At 41.3% G+C, this 19,171-nt stretch overlaps 1 protein-coding gene across 1 annotated transcript; it reads right to left on the minus strand.

Moving 5' to 3' along the window:
- Nucleotides 1–144: 144 nt before the first annotated feature.
- Nucleotides 145–15,120, minus strand: LOC133475095 (E3 ubiquitin-protein ligase KCMF1-like). Its single transcript, XM_061767477.1, has 7 exons — nucleotides 14,891–15,120; nucleotides 13,012–13,179; nucleotides 10,175–10,314; nucleotides 8,454–8,555; nucleotides 4,000–4,180; nucleotides 2,889–3,207; nucleotides 145–1,119 (listed from the first exon to the last, which is right to left on the minus strand). Exons 1-7 carry the CDS (start codon nucleotides 14,904–14,906, stop codon nucleotides 807–809), a joined length of 1,239 nt encoding a protein of 412 aa, XP_061623461.1. The 5' UTR covers nucleotides 14,907–15,120; the 3' UTR covers nucleotides 145–806.
- Nucleotides 15,121–19,171: the final 4,051 nt, after the last annotated feature.

Genomic DNA, 19,171 nt, shown 5'->3' on the forward strand with positions numbered 1-19,171 from the left:
ATGAGTGCGCTATCACATTCGTGTGTACACACACTTTCTCTCTGACCCACAAAACCCTCGACTTTTATCACTTGATTTATGCTCCCTGCAATGTGAGTGTTTTAACATTCATATTCCCCAAAAGTACACGCACACACAGAGAGATATTTTGTTTGTTGATTTCCATCCAAAACATGTTTATTGTGGTCCACACTGAAAAGTCGAATGAGCCCGAAAGTTCACACATTGCACGTCTTCTTCATGAGGCCTAACACAGATCCATCGGAGCGAGGACAGAAGTTAGCGGGGTAGAAAAAAAAAAAAAAAAAGCATACAGGTTTTTCCCCCTTCCGAGTCCTCTTTGCATTCGCGAGGTGTGGAGACTGCGCACACACGTACACACAAAAAGGTCCGAGTGAGTGGGTGTGTCTGATAGAAAGTATTGTAGTGTGTCCAGAGTTATTAGAAAGCTGGGTGACACAGGAAGAGGGCGACACGGGTGCGGCTGTCAATCAGACTGTGTACATGAAGCTTGATCATGCGTATTAGCTTGTAACAGCAGTTTTTTTGTGTGTTTTTTAATAACGCCTCCTCTCATGGCCAGAGTGTGAGTTAAGTGATTATCAGCTTTCATATAGATTTGTTTTGTCTCTTTTTTTTTTATTATAATAGATTTATATACTTCTCTCTCACATTCACTCGTCTAACTCGTATTCCACGTAAACACTGACATGGGGGGGGGGTCTGAAATGACAAAATCAGTGAGGAGTAAAAAGAAACAAAAGAGGGGTAAAAAAAAAAAAAAGAAGCGCAGTCTTTTTGCGCCATCAAAGGGATGGGGCAGGGGGCTCTTTCTTGGCAGGCGGGGGTGCGGCGCCACTCTCCTTGAGGTTGAGATTCTCCAGCGCCACGTCCAGCGTCATCACCTCCACGCAGCCCATGGACTGGAAGTCAGCGAAGTTGCGCAGCGATCCGGAACAGCGGCGATCGGCGGAGACGTCGTCTTCAATGTCGTCGCAGTGTTGCTGGTGGTCCGCCAGCAGCGTGGACAGAAGCAGCTCCGTCACGAACAAGCTCCTGTCCGCCCACTGCGCTTCGCACGCCTGACGCTCCGCTTCGGACACGCGTGCTTCGCTCAGCCTGCAGACAAGTGTTTAAATAAATGATGAATACATTCTTGTCATTTGGTACATTAACTCACAAGTGCCCCAACTCACCAGTTGACTGCCAAACTAAATGTAAAACAAAAGACAATTACATGTTTTGTATTCACTAAACCACATTACTGTTTTACAAAAGTCAGCAAGCTTAATGCTAACACTATTGCCGGGCTAACAAAAATAGCATCAATGTAGCAGTCGTTACAAACGAACAACATTTGAGCACAAATGGAAAGACAATATAACAATACCCACGTGCATATAATGTTTATGCTGTGCAAAAAAAGACTAATTACTGTAGCTTAGTTGCAGGCACAATGTCCATTGAATTAAAGTATGAAATCATGATGCACAAAAGTCTACAGAAATAACATTACAATATTTTAAATGGACAAAAAACTATTTAGGGCTATTTTTCTTCTTTAAAAATTAGTTACACAATTATAAAAAAAAAATTGTGGGGGGGGGGGGAAGAAATCACAGTTTCATGGTATTTCCATTCAGTTCAATGAGAAAAGTTGAATTGAGATACGAATTATTTGAGTTACGGAACAAATTAAACTTGCTTCATCATTCCTTTCAAGCCCTACATTGGCACATTCCAAGCATGTAAAACATTAAGAAAATGGTTATGAATATTTGCGCATACTTGCAACCGACATTAGTAAAAAGGTTGAAAATGGATTGTGCCTCTTTTTGAACTTTGTTAAACAGAAAAACAGATGCAAATGGTTCTATTATTGACATAACTGAAGAAATTAATCCATAAAGAGAGCTCCTGAATGCAATCTACCCCCCCCCCCCCCAAAAACTAAATATGTAGCACAACAATAATAAACTTACCTATAAAAAAGAAATTCAGATTTAACTTAAATTATAGAATATAAACAATGCGAATATAAATAATGGAGTCATACATGACAGCACAGTCACACAATTTGGGACTACAGAACTTTCTGCATATGCGGGAGGTGGGCTTGAAGTACAGCCAGAAAAAGCAGAGCACCTCGCAGCAGCTGATGTGCGCCTCAAAGGTCAACAAAGAGAAGTGGCTTATACGACTTGGAAAGAAAAGTGATGAAGTTGCACGTTACAGTACAGTGCAAAGGATACTTTCGAGATTAAAGTCTTCATATCACAACAATGAAGTTGGATAGTTTCGATAAGTCTTATAATTTGGAGGTTAAAGTGTTTGCGCCCTTCCTGATTTCTTTTTTTTAGGGGGGGGGATGTTTGTCACACTTAAGTTTCCAATCATCAAAAAAAGTCTTATTTTCAGGATTAGTCTCATTTTTGAGAGAATAGTAGTATATTTTTGTGATCGAAGTCGTGAGAAATTTTCAGATCCAAGGAAAAAAAAAGTCATATTTTGTAGGTTAAATATGAGCAGAACAAAAGAATTCATTTGAGATGAAGTCGTATATTTTTGAAATTAAAGTCAGAATTTGGAGGAAAAAAATATTTCAAAATAAAGTTGTATATTTTCAAGATCAAAGTTGCAATATGAGAATAAAGTTGAAAATGAAGTTGAATATTTTGGAGAAAAAAAGTTAAAATCTTGAAACAATTGACAAATGGTCTTATTGTCTTCTAAACTAAGCTCATTAGTGCTAGTAGCCTCAACTGTACAATAAACAAAAGGTGTAGAGCCCTAGATATCCTCTGGATCTTCTCAATGCATTCCAACACACAAATGAATAAAAGTACAGTACTGCTCAACTGCAGAGCGACGGTGAAGTTTGTTCAAACCTGCTGAGTAGAAAGTGGGAGCTGTGTGCCGTGTGCTGGGGGTGGGTCTCTGAAGGGCCCGCGTTGTTTCCGGGGTTGCTGTTGTGGTTGGCGCTCAGGTTGGAGTTATTGGCGGCAGCTGAGTTGGCGTTGAGGATGGCGTTGGCGCGCCCGCCGCGCGTGGCGTTGCGCGCCGTCTCCAGCTGCTGGCGCGCCGCCTGAGCCTGTTGCCGCTCAAGCTGGAGCTGCATCTGGAGCTGCTGCAGCTGGGACGCCGACGGGCCCGAGCTGAGCTGCCCGCCCGCCGAGCGCCGCACGCCCGAAAGCTGAGATAAAAGCTCTGCGGGGACAAAGTGGAGGACGCGGTGAGCCAAAGTTTGGTGCTTGTCACAATATTCTCCGTGTCTTGAAAGATCATTCTAAATGCTCTAAAATTGCTTTGAAAACAGCTGGCAGGAAATGAGTTAATAGGGAGCTTATAGTCGGGGAAAATATATTTGGGTATAATCCCAATTCAAACAACCACATTTGATACAATGATAGTTGAATTATGCTATTTCTCAATCAAATGCACTAAGGCATAGCACACTGCTTCCTTGCAGGGCTATTGAGCCCACCCCCCAACATGCACTGATGATTTCGACGATCTCGACTTTTTTTTTAAGGCAGAAGGGACTCTTGTAAAATTTAGAATGGGACTTTGAGATAGAAGGAGCATTTTTGTTCATTTTGAATGGGTTGGGTTGGGGGGCTGAGTAATATTTGTCTCAAAATTCATGTTTTGGTTTTTCAATGAAAGAAGTACTTGTTCGATACAATATCTTACTAATGTGATGAAATGTCATGCTTTTTAGTTGTATTACTTTGTATGGATGTCTGCATATGACAAAACATTATGTTTCTATTAATGCTTGAATATTGTCTCTATCCTGAACTTGACTCTTGAAGTAAGACATTTTGGTAATGCATGTTAAATGACTTGAAGTGACAGCCCGGCGGGCGGCGAGAAGCCCCATCGGCCTCATTATGACACAGCTGGAGCCGATGGGGCAAATTCCAGCCATTCACCCAGACTAAAATGGGCTCCTGCTAACTCACCGATCACGACATCGCGGTTTGGTTTGTGACGCACCTGCGATGGGGTCCATGGCCTCCCGGCTGTAGCTGGAGCTCTGAGAAGAGTTCTGACTGGTCGAGAGACCCCCGGTGGTGTTGCTGGTGAAGTGCATGTTGGACCTGCGGGCGCGGGGGCCGCCCAGTCCGCGCCCGGGGTGGAACATCCTCCTCACATGCCGCACGCCACTCGACTCGTCGTGAACGGCATCGTTAAGGAAGCATGTAATCATTTATTGTTTCATATCACATTGGAAGCTGTAAAGGAAAATGTCGCACAAGGGCAACGCTAATCACAACATTACGCGAGGTAGGCAAAAAATATTTGCAATTCATTGTCGCCCATCTGTCTAGGAGAGCTGCTCCTGACTGGGGCTCATCAAAGTCACTCGTAGGAGTGAAAATAGGAGCCCTGTAGAATTCGCTCAAAATGGCTGCCTCAAAGTACAATATGCCTCAGTCACTAACCGTGCGTACGCAGATTTGTGCTTAAATCGTGCGTCAATATATACACAAATTGGAACAAGTAATTTATTAAAACAATAACAACTTGAATGATAATAACTCAAATCAACCATCCGGATTGCTATCAATGCAAAGTTCAAAAGCTAGTATTTGTGATGCTATTGAGGTGTGTTAGTGCCCATGGTATGGGCAACTTGCACATCTGTGAAGGCAGAAATAATACCATAATTTCTCGTGTATAGTGCACATTTCCCCCCCCCAAAAAAATGGTCAAAAGACAATAATGCGCATTATAGATAGGTATAGGGGAAAATGGAAAAAAAAACTTTGACATTTTATAAATGTATGCCGCCATCTAGAGGTTACGAAGAAGCTGTACACGCTCATTCCAAAAACGGACACCCGCCACTTAGGTTATGAGAAAGGTATAAACTTTCATTCTAATATGCTACCGCCACCTAATGCTTATGAAAAAGTTGTAGCCTACACTTTCATTCCAATATGACAGGGGTACGTATGATTGCATAAATGTACAGTTGTGCTCATAAGTTTACATACTGTGGCAGAATTTGTGAAATATTGTTTTTTTTTCTTTGTAAATATGACTGATGACTGAACCACAACCATCATAAATTTCTTTATGGTTATGTTTTGTTTAATGATCAGGCTTTTCTGAAATGCTTGACCGTTTAATTTGAATCGCATTAAAATAAAACTAAATGTGTTTTGCCTGGCCCTTCATGTTTTCTTTAAAGAATTGTACCCATCTCACAAATTCTACCTGGGTAATCAAACATATGATCACAAATGTGTGTTTTCTAATTTACTAAATAAAAGTAGGGCTGTGAATTTCAAAGTAAGAGCAAGTAAATAAAAAAATATTACGTGTTTAAATAAAGTGCTCAACTTCAGAATAATTCTTTGAAAAAAACTAACAAAATAAAGATAATACTTCAGGTTTTGATCATATGGGTAGAAGCAAAATCATGCATTGTAAAAACGCATTATACATAGGGAGAAGGGTTTTCCAGAATTTTGAGGTCAACCTTGGGGGTGCGTATTATACACGAGAAATTACGGTACATACAGGTTTTGGAGCAGCATATGCTGCCATCCAAGCAACATCTTGTTCACGGATGTCCCTGCTTATTTCACCAAGACAATGCCAAGCCACATTCTGTATGTTTTACAACAGCATGGCTTTGTAGTAAAAGAGTGAGAATGCTAGACTGGCCTGCCAGCAGTCCAGACCTGTCTCCCATTAAAAATGTGTGCCGCATTATGAAGCGCAAAATTCAACAATGCCGAGACCCCGGACTGCTAAGCTACTGAAGTTGTACATCAGGCAAGAACGGGAAAGACTTCCACCAACAAAGCTTCAACAATTAGTGTCCTCAGTTCCCAAATACTTCTTGAGTGTTGTTAAAAGGAAAGGTGATGTAACACAGTGGTAACCATGGCCCTGTCCCAACAATTTTTGGAAATGTGTTGCAGGCATAAAATTCTTAAGTATTTACAAAAAATACTGCATCAGTATGACCATTGTGTATTAAATTGATGATAGGTTGAAAAGGATTTGTAAATCATCATATTGTTTTTTTGTTTTTTTTACGTTTTACACAATGTTTAAACTTCATTGGAATCGGGGTTTGTAGATTTACAGCGGGTGTTTTCTATACGTGTTAAATTTGTATTGCTTGGGGCAACGCGGGCGGTGTAATTTGAAGACGTCATAGTCACGTTGGTCTAACCGATCTGCGCCTTTATGTATAGCTGACATACGTATCAGATACTTTTGGAAGAGGCATGACTCAGATCTGAAGCTTTCCGATTCCATGCAGGTCTTTTTTTCCTTACACTGCCATGACGCATACCCAAATTGGCCCACTTGAGAGCAAAAATAAATAATAATTTTTAAAAAAATCGAAAATTGTCACTTTAACCATGCAATGTAAATCCAGTCTTGAATATGCAGTGTCTACGTGTTTAACTGGAGTATCGGAGTCCTTTAGAAAATAACTTAATATACATTCACACCTTGTGTCGAATTTACAGTGGGTATGGAAAGTATTCAGACCTCCTTAATTTTTTTCACTCTTTGTTATATTGCAGCCATTTTCTAAAATCATTTAAGTTCATTTTCCTCAATGTACACACAGCACCCCATATTGACAGGGGAAAAAAGAAAGAATTTTTGAAATTTTTGCAGATTTATTAAAAAAAAAAAAAAGAAAAACTCAAATATCACACAGCCATAAGTATTCAGACCTTTTGCTCAGTAGAAGTAGAAGCAAAAGCACCCTTTTGAGGTAATACAGCCATGAGTCTTTTTGGGAAGGATGCAAGTTTGATGATGCAAGTTTTTCACACCTGGATTTGGAGATCCTCTGCCAGTTCTGTCAGGTTGGATGGTGAACGTTGGTGGACAGCCATTTTCAGGTCTCTCCAGAGATGCTCAATTGGGTTTAAGTCAGGTCTCTGGCTGGGCCATTCAAGAACGGTCACTGAGTTGTTCTGAAGCCACTCCATTATTTAAGCTGTGTGCCTAGGGTCATTGTCTTGTGAACATTCAAAGTGAACATTCGACCCAGTGTGAGGTACTGAGCACTCTGGAGAAGGTTTTCGTCCAGGATATCCCTGTACTTGGGCGCATTCATCTTTCCTTCGATTTCAACCAGTCACCCTGTCCTTGCAGCTGAAAAACACCCCCACAGCATGATGCTGCCACCATCATGCTTCACTGTTGGGACTGTACTGGACAGGTGATGAGCAGTGCCTGGTTTTCTCCACACATACAACTTAGAATTAAGGCCAAAAAGTTATATCTTGGTCTCATCAGACCAGAGAATCTTATTTCTCACCATCTTTGAGTCCTTCAGGTGTTTTTTAACAAACTCCATGCCGGCTTTCATGTGACTTGCACTGAGGAGAGGCTTCCGTCTGGCCACTCTGCCATAAAGCCCCGACTGGTTGGGGCTGCAGTGAGGGGTTGACTTCCTAGAACTTTCTCCCATCTCCCGTCTGCATCTCTGGAGTTCAGCCACAGTGATCTTTAGGTTCTTCTTTTCCTCTCTTATCAAGGCTCGTCTCCCCCGATTGCTCGGTTTGGCTGGACGGTCAGCTCTAGGAAGGCTTCTGGTCATCCCAAATGTCTTCCATTTAAGGATTATGGAGGCCACTGTGCTCTTAGGAACCTTAAGTGGAGCAGAACCTTTATTGTAACCTTGGCCAGATCTGTGCCTTGCCACAATTCTGTCTCTGAGCTCTTCAGGCAGTTCCTTTGACCTCATGATTGTCATTTGCTCTGACACGCAATGTGAGCTGTAATGTCTTATATAGACAGGTGTGTGTCTTTCCTAATCAAGTCCAATCAGTATAATCAAACACAGCTGGACTCCAATGAAGGTGTAGAACCATCACAAGGATGATCAGAAGAAATGGACAGCACCTGAGTTAAATATATGAGTGTCACAGCAAAGGGTCTGAATACTTATGGCTGTGATAGTTCAGTTTTTCTTTTTTAATAAATCTGCAAAAATGTCAACAATTGTTTTTTTCTGTCAATATAGGGTATTGTCTCCATTAATGAGGGTAACAAGAAATAATTTTAGCAAATGGCTGCAATATAACAGAGTGAAAAATTTAAGGGGGTCTGAATACTTTCTGTACCCGCTGTATTTGTACAAAACAACACAGTAGCGAGGCTTGTCCTTTGATAGTCCGCATTTTCCCCTCCGCCGCGTATGTGCTTCTATAAACAGATTGCCACAATGCAGTCTTCAAAGTGAAGCGACGCCACACGCAAAGCAGATGCAGAGCAGTGAAGCCCTCAAAATGACAGAGAATGTGATGCGCTACGTTCACAGCTGTCATTACAATTCTTTGTAATGAGTTACAGCCAATGAAAAAACTACCAACGCCAGCTTTAAATTATGGGTAACAGATGCCATTTTCGTTCGAACAGGTCCACACAAAACTCCATCGGTAGTGAGGGGAAAAAAAGGATATCAGGTCTCTGGGTGCTCTGTGTTCAAGTGTGAGGTGAGCAGCAAAGTCGTCTGTCACGTGATTGGGTTCTCCGCCAGGCAGTGCTGCACATATGGGGCAGATCTGCAGGACAGCAAAACAGAGGGAAGTGCAGTAAACTGCATGAGATTCCCCAAGCTGTTCAAGTTAGAAAGTTCATTAATAATTGTGCATCCCTATGAGCTTATGAAGGGCTTTTAAAATGCTGGATTGCCTGTCACCAGGCTGCATTTATGAGAGATGTTGAGGAGCCTTCTGTTACTTTATTCGGTGACAGGTGGCAAGTGCATTTGAAAGCCATGCGCTACATTGATTTCTGATTTTAAGTGAATAGAAAAAAAAAATTGGTTAATTTCCACTGTTTATTGTCAAATGTCCACCCTTAACCGAAAGCACAGGCTAGTGAATGGTACAAATGCAGAGTAGAAAAGGGATGAGCACACTGTACATTATGTGATTATGTAAACCAGGATGCTTGACTTAATGCAATGTTGATTTAGTCATGCAGATATAGACATCAGGCATAGTTTGGAGCAGGTCATTTACGAGACGGTGTCAATAGTGAGGCTCACTAATGTATAAACTAAGTATGGACTGACAAGTAGGAAGTGACAAAATATATTTATAGTATTTAATACTAATGTATGTACAATCCCAATTCCAATGAAGTTGGGACTTTGTGTTAAACAAATATAAACAGAATACAATGATTTGCAAATCATGTTCAACCTATATTTAATTGAATACACTACATAGGCAAGACATTTAATGTTTTTTTGCAAGTAATCATTAATTTAGAATTTTATGGCTGCAACACGTTCCAAAAAATTGTCCTTAAACTGTTCGACTATTTTCTCTCGCACTTCTTCACAAAGAGGTGAACCTCGCCCCATCTTTGCCTGTGAATGAATTCAGGGAAGCTCCTTTTATACCTAATTATGGCACCCACCTGTTCCCAATTAGCCTGTTCACCTGTGGGGTGTTCCAAACATGTTTGATGAGCATTGCTCAACTTTCTCAGTGTTTTTTGCCACCTGTCCCAGCTTTTTTGGAATGTGTTGCAGCCATAAAATTCTAAGTTAATGATTATTTGCTAAAAACAATCAAGTTTATCAGTTTGAACATTAAATATCTGGTCTTTGTAGTGTATTCAATTAAATATAGGATGAACATGATTTGCAAATCATTGTATTCTGTTTTTATTTATGTTTAACACAACGTCCCAACTTCATTGGAATTGGGGTTGTACAACTGGATTTGAAATACCCTATTAATTCACTCAACTGCAGATGAAGTTAGGCGTCCATCGGCGAGGAAGGCTTTACTTACCGTACATATGCCGGTATCGATTCCCAGGTACCGGGAATATGTACCGTACCGGTTCAAATGTGAAAGGTACCCATCCCTAATCGCAAGTAAAACAACTACAATACTATGGTAAATATATTCCCTAAAAAGCTGTCAACAGGGAGCAGTGAACGTTCCGACAAGTGCCACACAGTCCACCTGCCATTGATGCTTTTCCGTTTCGCCTGCCGCAGTCACAAGTTGGTGTCAAGAAAGAAGCTGAACTCCCTCAGCGTGATGTAGATTGAAAACATACCGTACTTTCTAAATCTAATCCACATTCTCAGACTAATGTCATTACTCTGTTGGGAAAGATTGCATTATACTAGGTGAAATATGTCTTGAGAGTGACGTACCACTTCTGTGGAGGTCTCTGTGTGCTCCGCGGCCACGTGCTCCTGCAGGGACATCTCGGTGTAGCCCATCCTGCCACAGTAGGGACACGTGAAGGCCTGGGGCTGTTCCACCGAGAACGCTTCTCCGCCGTAATACAAGTCTGTAGGCAGAGAGGATGAGACGTTAACCAAAGTGTGCTCTACAACCATTCATCTGTTCAGTGTCTTTACCTGCAAGAACAAAAATTGATTCACTAACAGCCGAGCAGGAGCCTTTAAAGTGCTGTTATACATTCACTGAATTTTTGTCTGCCAGCTTTTGTAAGGGTATTTCCTATCAAATTACACCCAAAACAACCACAATCACACCATGCACCATGTGTTGCTGCAACAGCTTGTGCAAATTTTCAAATTCACAGAGTGTGAATATACGTCATAGCGCTCATTCATAAAAATACAAAAATGTTATAAATACATAAAGGTACCTCCGCGCAAAAGCCTTTTATAGAGCTGCTCTGAACTGTAGATTCAAACCAAAACAGATTTCAGACAAAACATTTTCCAGAAGCTTTGAAAAATGGTTGCTGTTTGGCAGCTCATTCTTCTTCTGTAACAATGCTTTTTGTCAATAAATATTATCCTCCTGGAAAGATTATTTCCCATTTAAATGATGCCCCATAAGTAAAAACTTACATTTGTGGGATGAGAAGCGCAAGAGAGTTCAACCTATGTTTAATTGAATACACTACATAGACAAGACATTTAATGTTCAAACTGATAAACTTTATTGTTTTTAGCAAATAATCATCCATCCATCCATTTTCTGAGCCGCTTCTCCTCACTAGGGTAGCGGGCGTGCTGGAGCCTATCGCAGCTATCATCGGGCAGGAGGCGGGGTACACCCTGAACTGGTTGCCAGCCAATCGCAGGGCACATACAAACAAACAACCATTCACACGCACAGTCTAACCTACGGGCAATTTAGAGTCTTCAATTAATGCATGTTTTTGGGATGTGGGAGGAAACCGGAGTGCCCGGAGAAAACCCACGCAGGCACGGGGAGAACATGCAAACTCCACACAGGCGGGGCCGGGGATTGAACCCGGGTCCTCAGAACTGTGAGGCTGCCGCTCTAACCAGTCTTCCACCGTGCCGCCGCAAATAATCATTAACTTGGAATTTTATGGCTGCAACACATTCCAAAAAAGCCTGAGAAAGTTGAGGAATGCTCATCAAACACCTGTTTGGAACATCCCAAAGGTGATCAGGCTAATTGGGAACAGGTGGGTGCCATGATTGGGGATAAAAGGAGCTTCCCTGAATTGCTCAGTCATTCACAAGCAAAGATGGAGCGATGTTCACCTCTTTGTGAACAAGTGTGTGAGAAAATAGTCGAACAGTTTAAGGGCAATGTTTCTCAACATACAATTGCAAGGAATTTAGGGATTTCATCATCTACGGTCCATAATATCAGGAGAAATCACTGCATGTAAGCGGCAAGTCCGAAAACCAACATTGAATGCCAGTGACCTCCGATACCTCAGGCGGCACTGCATCAAAAACTGACATTGATGTGTAAAGGATATCACCACATAGGCTCAGGAACACTTCAGAAAACAAATGTCAGTAAATACAGTTCGGCGCTACATCTAAGTGCAAGTGCAACTTCAAACTCTCCTATGCAAAGCAAAAGCCATTTATCAACAACACCCAGAAATTCCACCGGCTTCTCTGGGCCCCAGCTCATCTAAGATGGACTGATGAAAAGTGGAAAAGTGTTATGTGGTCCGACGAGTCCACATTTCAAATTGTTTTTGGAAATTGTGGCCGTCGTGTCCTCCGGGCCAAAGAGGAAAAGAACTATCCGGACTGTTATGGACGCGAAGTTCAAAAGCCAGCATCTGTGATATGAGGCTGTGTTAGTGCCAATGGTATGGGTAACTTACACATCTGTGAAGGCACCATTAATGCTGAAAGGTACATACAGCTTTTGGAGAAACATATGCTGCCATCCAAGCAATGTCTTTTTCATGGACGCCCCTGCTTATTTCAGCAAGACAATGCCAAACCACATTCTGTACCTGTTACAACAGCGTGGCTTCGTAGTAAAAGAGTGCGGGCAGTAGACTGGCCTGGCTGCAGTCCAGACCTGTCTCCCATTGAAAATGTGTGACGCATCATGAAGCGTAAAATATGACAACGGAGACCCTGGACTGCTGAACAGCTAAAGCTGTACATCAAGCAAGAATGGGAAAGAATTCTACCTACAAAGCTTCAACAATTAGTGTCCCCAGGTCCCAAACGTTTTTTGAATGTTGTTAAAAGAAAAGGTGACGTAACACAGTGGTAAAAATGATGACCCTGTCCCAGCTTTTTTGGAACGTGTTGCAGCCATAGTACCCGCACTCTTTTACTACAAATTATTAATGATGATTTGCTAAAAACAATAAGGTTTATCAGTTTGAACATTAAATATAGTCTTTGTAGTTTATTAAATTAAATATAGGTTGAACATGATTTGCAAATCATTGAATTCTGTTTTTATTTATGTTTAAGACAACGTCCCAACTTCATTGGAAATGGGTTTGTACATTCACACTGCAGATATGATCCTCAATTCTGATTTTTTTTTGTTAAATCCGTCATTCACATTACAAAATGTGAAGTTCACTTGAGTACCTTTGACCAAAAACTATAGGCGTGAAAGAGACAATCTAGTACGGGATACACTCAGGGCACAGTTGGTTCATAAGCTTGTGAAATAATAACCAAATTTAGGACCAACTGACACATTCTGTCAGAGTCTAATTAGACAGTTAAAGTAGTTAGGTTTGGAGTGGAGTGTCACTGGTACTCACCAAAGTCGACCCGTGTCAATATACACTGCATTGGGTGCTCCGTAGTGTGTCTAGTGGTGGTGGCGCCGCTCTCGTAGCACGACGCGCACAGGTCGTAGTCGTAGCAGATTAAACATTTGTAGCGTCGGCCTCGGAAGTTGCCTTTCAAACACGCGTCACAGCTCACGCCTGAGGACACACATATGGAAGGAGAACCGTCGGAGCTGTCAGTTTTTTTCCCCAACAGATTTTGAGGTTTATTTTAAGAAAAACATTGACAGACTACATAGTAAATACAAGACAAAGACCTGCTTTCGACACGTGTTTCTATTGTTGATTTATGGGACGAAAATAAAAATAAAATCAACTCTTGAGGTGATGAAACAGTCATGCATTAAATCAAGGAAGCGACGACCCGCCATGAAATTCTAAAGACATGAAACCTTATGGTCGTGGGTGAGCTGGAGCCTATCACAGCGCCAGCTGATTTTGGGCGAGTGGCGGGGTACATAATCTAATACCCTTGCATATGGGATAAGAGAACCACAGTCATTGACACACTTTCCATCCTTTTATTGAACGTAAGAACAGTATAAACCCAGCATTCAGAGCACACACACGCAGAAGCTGATGTTGACCACAGCTCTCACCTCAACAATTACACGCCAGCTCACCAGGCCTCGCCTATTAAAGGCATATGCATGTACATAGACAATACAATACATACAGTATTTTTAACATTTTTAATAGTTGCAATTTTGTTTGTGTTCAAAAACATTTACAGTGTATTTAAAAAGTGTGTTTTAATATGGTTGAATTATTTTGAAGTGTGTGTGAGCAGTAAAACGATACAAATGTTTTTACATAGTGTATTGCAGATTTTCACCAATTGTGGGTGGGTCTGGAACATATCCCATGCTATAAACAGAGTTCACTGTACAGTACACTCATTGGATACATCAATAGGTACATTAACAATCCAATACTGCAGTTGTGTTGACAGATGGGTATTAATATAAACATTGTCAAAGTAATACCGACTTCAAAAGGGAACATATTTGACAGCATGCAGTTCCCATGGTGATTGTCATATGACCTTTGTTCAGCACACAAGATCCGTTTAGGGGTAATGCTAGTCGTAATAATGTACAGTACTGTATTTGGCGAGATTAATTAAAACGGCGTCCACTTTTGGTTAGGGCCATTTAGGGCCTGATGAAGCAGCCTTGCAGCGACTAAACGGGCTGCTGTCAATCATGTGATTCAACTTTTTAATGCTCTAAAGCGACTCCCCACGTCGTATTTCGGTGGGCTCGTCTAAACATTAACGACTAACTTTTTGAAGCCCGGGCAAGGTTAGCTGCAAGGACATGCTTCTTGCTGAATATTTGCCACACGTTAGCTCTCGAAACTGAAGCTATAATGGCCAACTTTTAGACCAGGAAGGCGGCTAAAAAAATAATAAACCAGCAACGTGCGAGAGCAGCCTCGCCCCCACTCGCAGCTGCCTACTCTCGGTACTCTCACCCCGCCCAACCTCTGCCCAGCCTGGTAACCATAACCAACCCGGAGCCTGGTTTCTGTTAGCCGCCATGCTAACTCTAGCGCGTTAGCCACAGTTAGCAGACGTTCTCTGGGCTTCTTCCGCCTAATTGACAGCGTCGTCTCCGGCTCAAGTTAAAATTAAAACACGCACGACAGCCACCGTTTGACCATTTAACCTGGCGATGGTCATGTTTACTGCTCAACCATCACGCGTTCACGCTGCTAACATTAGCCCCAGAGACTACTAGTAAGACATTCTCGGTTAGCTTCGGTTAGCCGCCGTGGTGCTTCCCCAGCCGTCAACGTTCATGACAAACGCCGACCTTGCTCGCTAAATCGCCGCCGCGTTTCTTACCTTCATGACGGGACATCCTACGAAGCCCAAGGCGGCCCCTAGCTCGGGCCTGACTTGCAAAAGCGAAACGAGGGATATATTAGAGAAGAGAAGGAGAAGCCGGGGCTGGCTGGCTGTCCCTGGCCTCTTCTTCCCTCATGAAGAATCCGGTGTGCTGCTGTCTGCCCTCCCTCCGTCCGCCTCCTGCTGTGTCACCGCTCGGCTCATCGCTCATCCGGACACAGGATGGCGGTGTTGTCATAGCTGTGGAACGACTGCGTAGAGACAATTCCTGTAATATATCATCTCACATAGTATACATCATCTTTCCCTATTGAAAGGAATGGGAATGCCATTAATTTGTTCCAGTGTCCCAACCAAAAAAATAAAAAATCACAAACACATTTTTTATGGTATGAAAATTGACGCTCTACAACACTACTTTATAAAACCATACATTAGTAACATAATGAAATATGATCGAGGATTAAAGAATTAAGCAAAATAATGTAAGAAAAAAATAAAAATTAAGTAAGAATTTAAGTAAAGAGTTCAACAGCATGCATCATGATTTCATGCTTTAAATTGACACAGGGTTGCTCCTTCTGGTGTGCGCAACTTGGCCACCAGGGGACAGTATCTACAGAGACATTCTACATGTAGATTTGATAATGAAACACAAAGAAGACCATCAGAACTATCCATCCATCCATTTTCTGAGCCGCTTCTCCTCACTAGGGTCGCGGGCATGCTGGAGCCTATCCCAGCTGTCATCGGGCAGGAGGCAGGGTACACCCTGAACTGGTTGCCAGCCAATCGCAGGGCACATAGAAACAAACAACCATTCGCACTCACAGTCATGTCTACGGGCAATTTAGAGTCTCCAATTAATGCATGTTTTTGGGATGTGGGAGGAAACCGCAGTGCCCGGAGAAAACCCACGCAGGCACGGGGAGAACATGCAAACTCCACACAGGCGGGGACGGGGATTGAACCCCGCACCTCAGAACTGTGAGGCTGACGCTCTAACCAGTCGGCCACCGTGCCGCCCATCAGAACTAATGCAGCACTAATATTACCGGTAGGATAAAGAATAGATGCCCCTGTGCTTTTTTATTGTCTGTCTACATCTATTGTATGGCCGTTTGTATGTTGTTTAAATGATTCTAAACTACCGCAATATCGAGACTAGTTTCGTTTGCCTGTCTATGGCGTTTTGCATTGTATGTTAGCATTAAGCTAGAGGACTTTCATAAATTATGTAATTCTCTTTATTTTATGCTTAGTATTATAATAAACGTCAACTGGGAATGGCAATAAACAGCTTGAAGCAAACACGACGCCTTTTTTTTTTTAAGAATTAGAACTACATGCTGTTTGTTGTGAAATTCGCTGCTGTGTTAGCACTCGTAACTCAAATGCTCAGTTGAAGGGGAAAAAATTGGCGTGATAGCTTGTTCGTTGGCTCACTCGTAAGTCAATGTAGCACTTATATAATATATTATTATATAGGTGGCACGGTGACCAACTGGTTAGCACATCTGCCTCACGGTTCTGAGGACCCGGGTTCAAATCCGGCAATGCCTGTGTAGCCCTCATGAGGACAAGCAGCATAGAAAATGGATGCATTGATAAAGTTACAGGTCAAATGCAAATGTTTTGAACTTAAAAGTGACATACAACTGAGTTGTACTTGGGCAGTGATTCTTTTGTAAACCACTAAAGGGAGCCTGCATACCGCACTTTAAGACTCACTGATCTAGAGAACGCATAATGATAATTGCGTGGAAAATTAACAAGATCAATCAAATCAAATCAAATTAAATTAATGTAGCTATAATAACGGTTCAGTGCAAGATTTATCCTTTCAATAAAGTAAAAATAAATAAAAATCTAGTGATAGTGACAATCCAGTGTCAATCTAATCATTTCATAACATAAAATAAAATATATAGATATGATAATAATTCAGTGCAAAATTAATCATTTATTATTTTGTCATTTCAAACACATTTTTCTGCACTAAATTATCATCACATCTATATATTTTGTTTTATTGTTGAAATAATATTGAAGTAAAATAAAATATATATCAGTATAGCAGAGAATACATTGTATTTAGTTTTATTATTGCAATAATCATTTCAATAAAATTAAATTAAGGAAATCTAGATATGACAATTGTGTAAAACTAATCATTTTTCATTTATTTTATTTAATTGAAATTTTTAATTATGCATTGACTGACCATTATATTTGATTACCATCCATCCATCCATTTTCCAAGCCGCTTCTCCTCACAAGGGTCGCGGGCGTGCTGGAGCCTATCCCAGCTATCTTCAGGGTACACCCTGAACTGGTTGCCAGCCAATCGCAGGGGACACATAAACAAACAACCATTCGCACTCACATTCACACCTAGGAGCAATTTAGAGACGTCAATTAACCTACCACGCATGTTTTTAGGATGTGGGAGGAAACCGGAGTGCCTGGAGAAAACCCATGCAGGCACGGGGAGAACATGCAAACTCCACACAGGCGGGGCTGGGGATTGAACCCCGGTCCTCAGAACTGTGAGGCAGACGCTCTAACCAGTTGTGCACCGTGCCGCTTATCATATAATCATTTCAACAAAATAAGATACAAAATATATAACAAATATAGCATACTATAGAATATATTTTATTTAGTTTTAGGTAGGATGATAATTCAGTGCAAAAATCCTCAGTACGATAAAATACAATGACTCATTCTGAAAAGTATTTCCATTAGTTACAGATTTTATGACATGATGATTTCATATTGACATCATTTATTACTTCAGTTGTAATATTGAAAACAGGACTTTATATGATATGTCTCGAGGCATTCTGCACAATAAAGAGTAACAGCAGGGCTCCCAAAAAATAATATCAATAATTAAAAAAATGTTTAATTGTCCAAAACAATAAAATAATTGTTCTTTGATATACTTTTTCCTCTCTGTGGCGCCTATGTGTCTTAACAGCTCACCGTGCCTCATTGTGGGCTCCAAAGCTGTCAGTCAGCTGAGTACAGTAAGAATTCTTACTCAGAATAGCTGGAAGGAAAAAAACAACAAAGGCATTTTAACGTGACGCAAATGCAAGTCTGACATCAGCTCATCAGACCCCAAAGGAGCTTTCTGTTGGAAGATGTGGGACGTTTCCAAAGATGTGACACAAGAGTAGAACAGAATGAGGATGTTACAGTTAATATAATGACACCAGACATGTGCTTCTCCATTCGTTTTCACTGGAAGAGTGGAGAGCGACTAATGTCACGCCACATTGCATTGCATCATCTCATCTTCATGTCAACCCTCTGCAGAGCTACAGTCGCATGCTCATTCTGCTATCATTGCACAAACTGTAGTTCTATTAATAAAGCCCCACTTGATGCGTGTGTAAATAGGGCACATTATTTTGGAATCTCATGTCTGGGGGGGGGGGAAGTTCATAGTCACAAATGTGCAAAATTCATAATAGAATTCTGTAAAGTGGCAAAAATGATGGATTTTACCAGCATTGCTTCATTTGCCAGTATAGCTTTTATTAATCGTCTGATAGTGCCAGCATAGTTTCTACCTCTTTTTTAGTCAGAATAACTTCCCCAACGACTTCTTTTGCCAGCATCACTTCCACTTTTTCTGAACCAGCATCATTTCTACTTCTTTCACCAGCAGAGCATCTCCATCGCCCTTATTTCGCAAGCAATTGTGCTTCTTTTGACAGGATTGATTCTACTGCTTCTTTCGCCAGCAGAGCATCTTTATTTCCCCGAACTTTGTCAGCAGAGCTTCTGCTTCTTTCACCGGCATAGCTTCCATTTCTACATCTTTTCCCAACATCCCAGCAAAGCTTCTACTCCTTCATTAGCCAATATCCCATCTTCTACTAATTTTGCCATCATACCTTCTACCATTTCTTTAACCAGCATAACTTCTAATTATTTGCCACCAGTGCTTCTATCTCTCCTTCTTATGCCATCATACCTTCTTTTCTCTTTTGCTAGCACTGCTTCTGTTACTTCTTTTGCCAGCATCCCTTCTTCTACTTGCTATTTTTCCATCATGCGTTCTACTTCCCTTTGTTTTTAATCCATCAGATTAATTTACCGCTTCTTTTGCCAGCATAGTCTATTTTTTTATTTGCTCGCACGTCTTCTACTTCTTTTAACACCATCCCTTCCGCTCCTTTTTTTTTTTCCATCACAGCTTCTACCACTTATTATTCCAAGCATACAAGTAGCTTCTATTCACACTTCTTTTGTCAGCAAGTGACA

Source organism: Phyllopteryx taeniolatus, chromosome 3 (assembly GCF_024500385.1).
Source record: "Phyllopteryx taeniolatus isolate TA_2022b chromosome 3, UOR_Ptae_1.2, whole genome shotgun sequence".
In the NCBI taxonomy this organism is placed as follows: domain Eukaryota; kingdom Metazoa; phylum Chordata; class Actinopteri; order Syngnathiformes; family Syngnathidae; genus Phyllopteryx; species Phyllopteryx taeniolatus.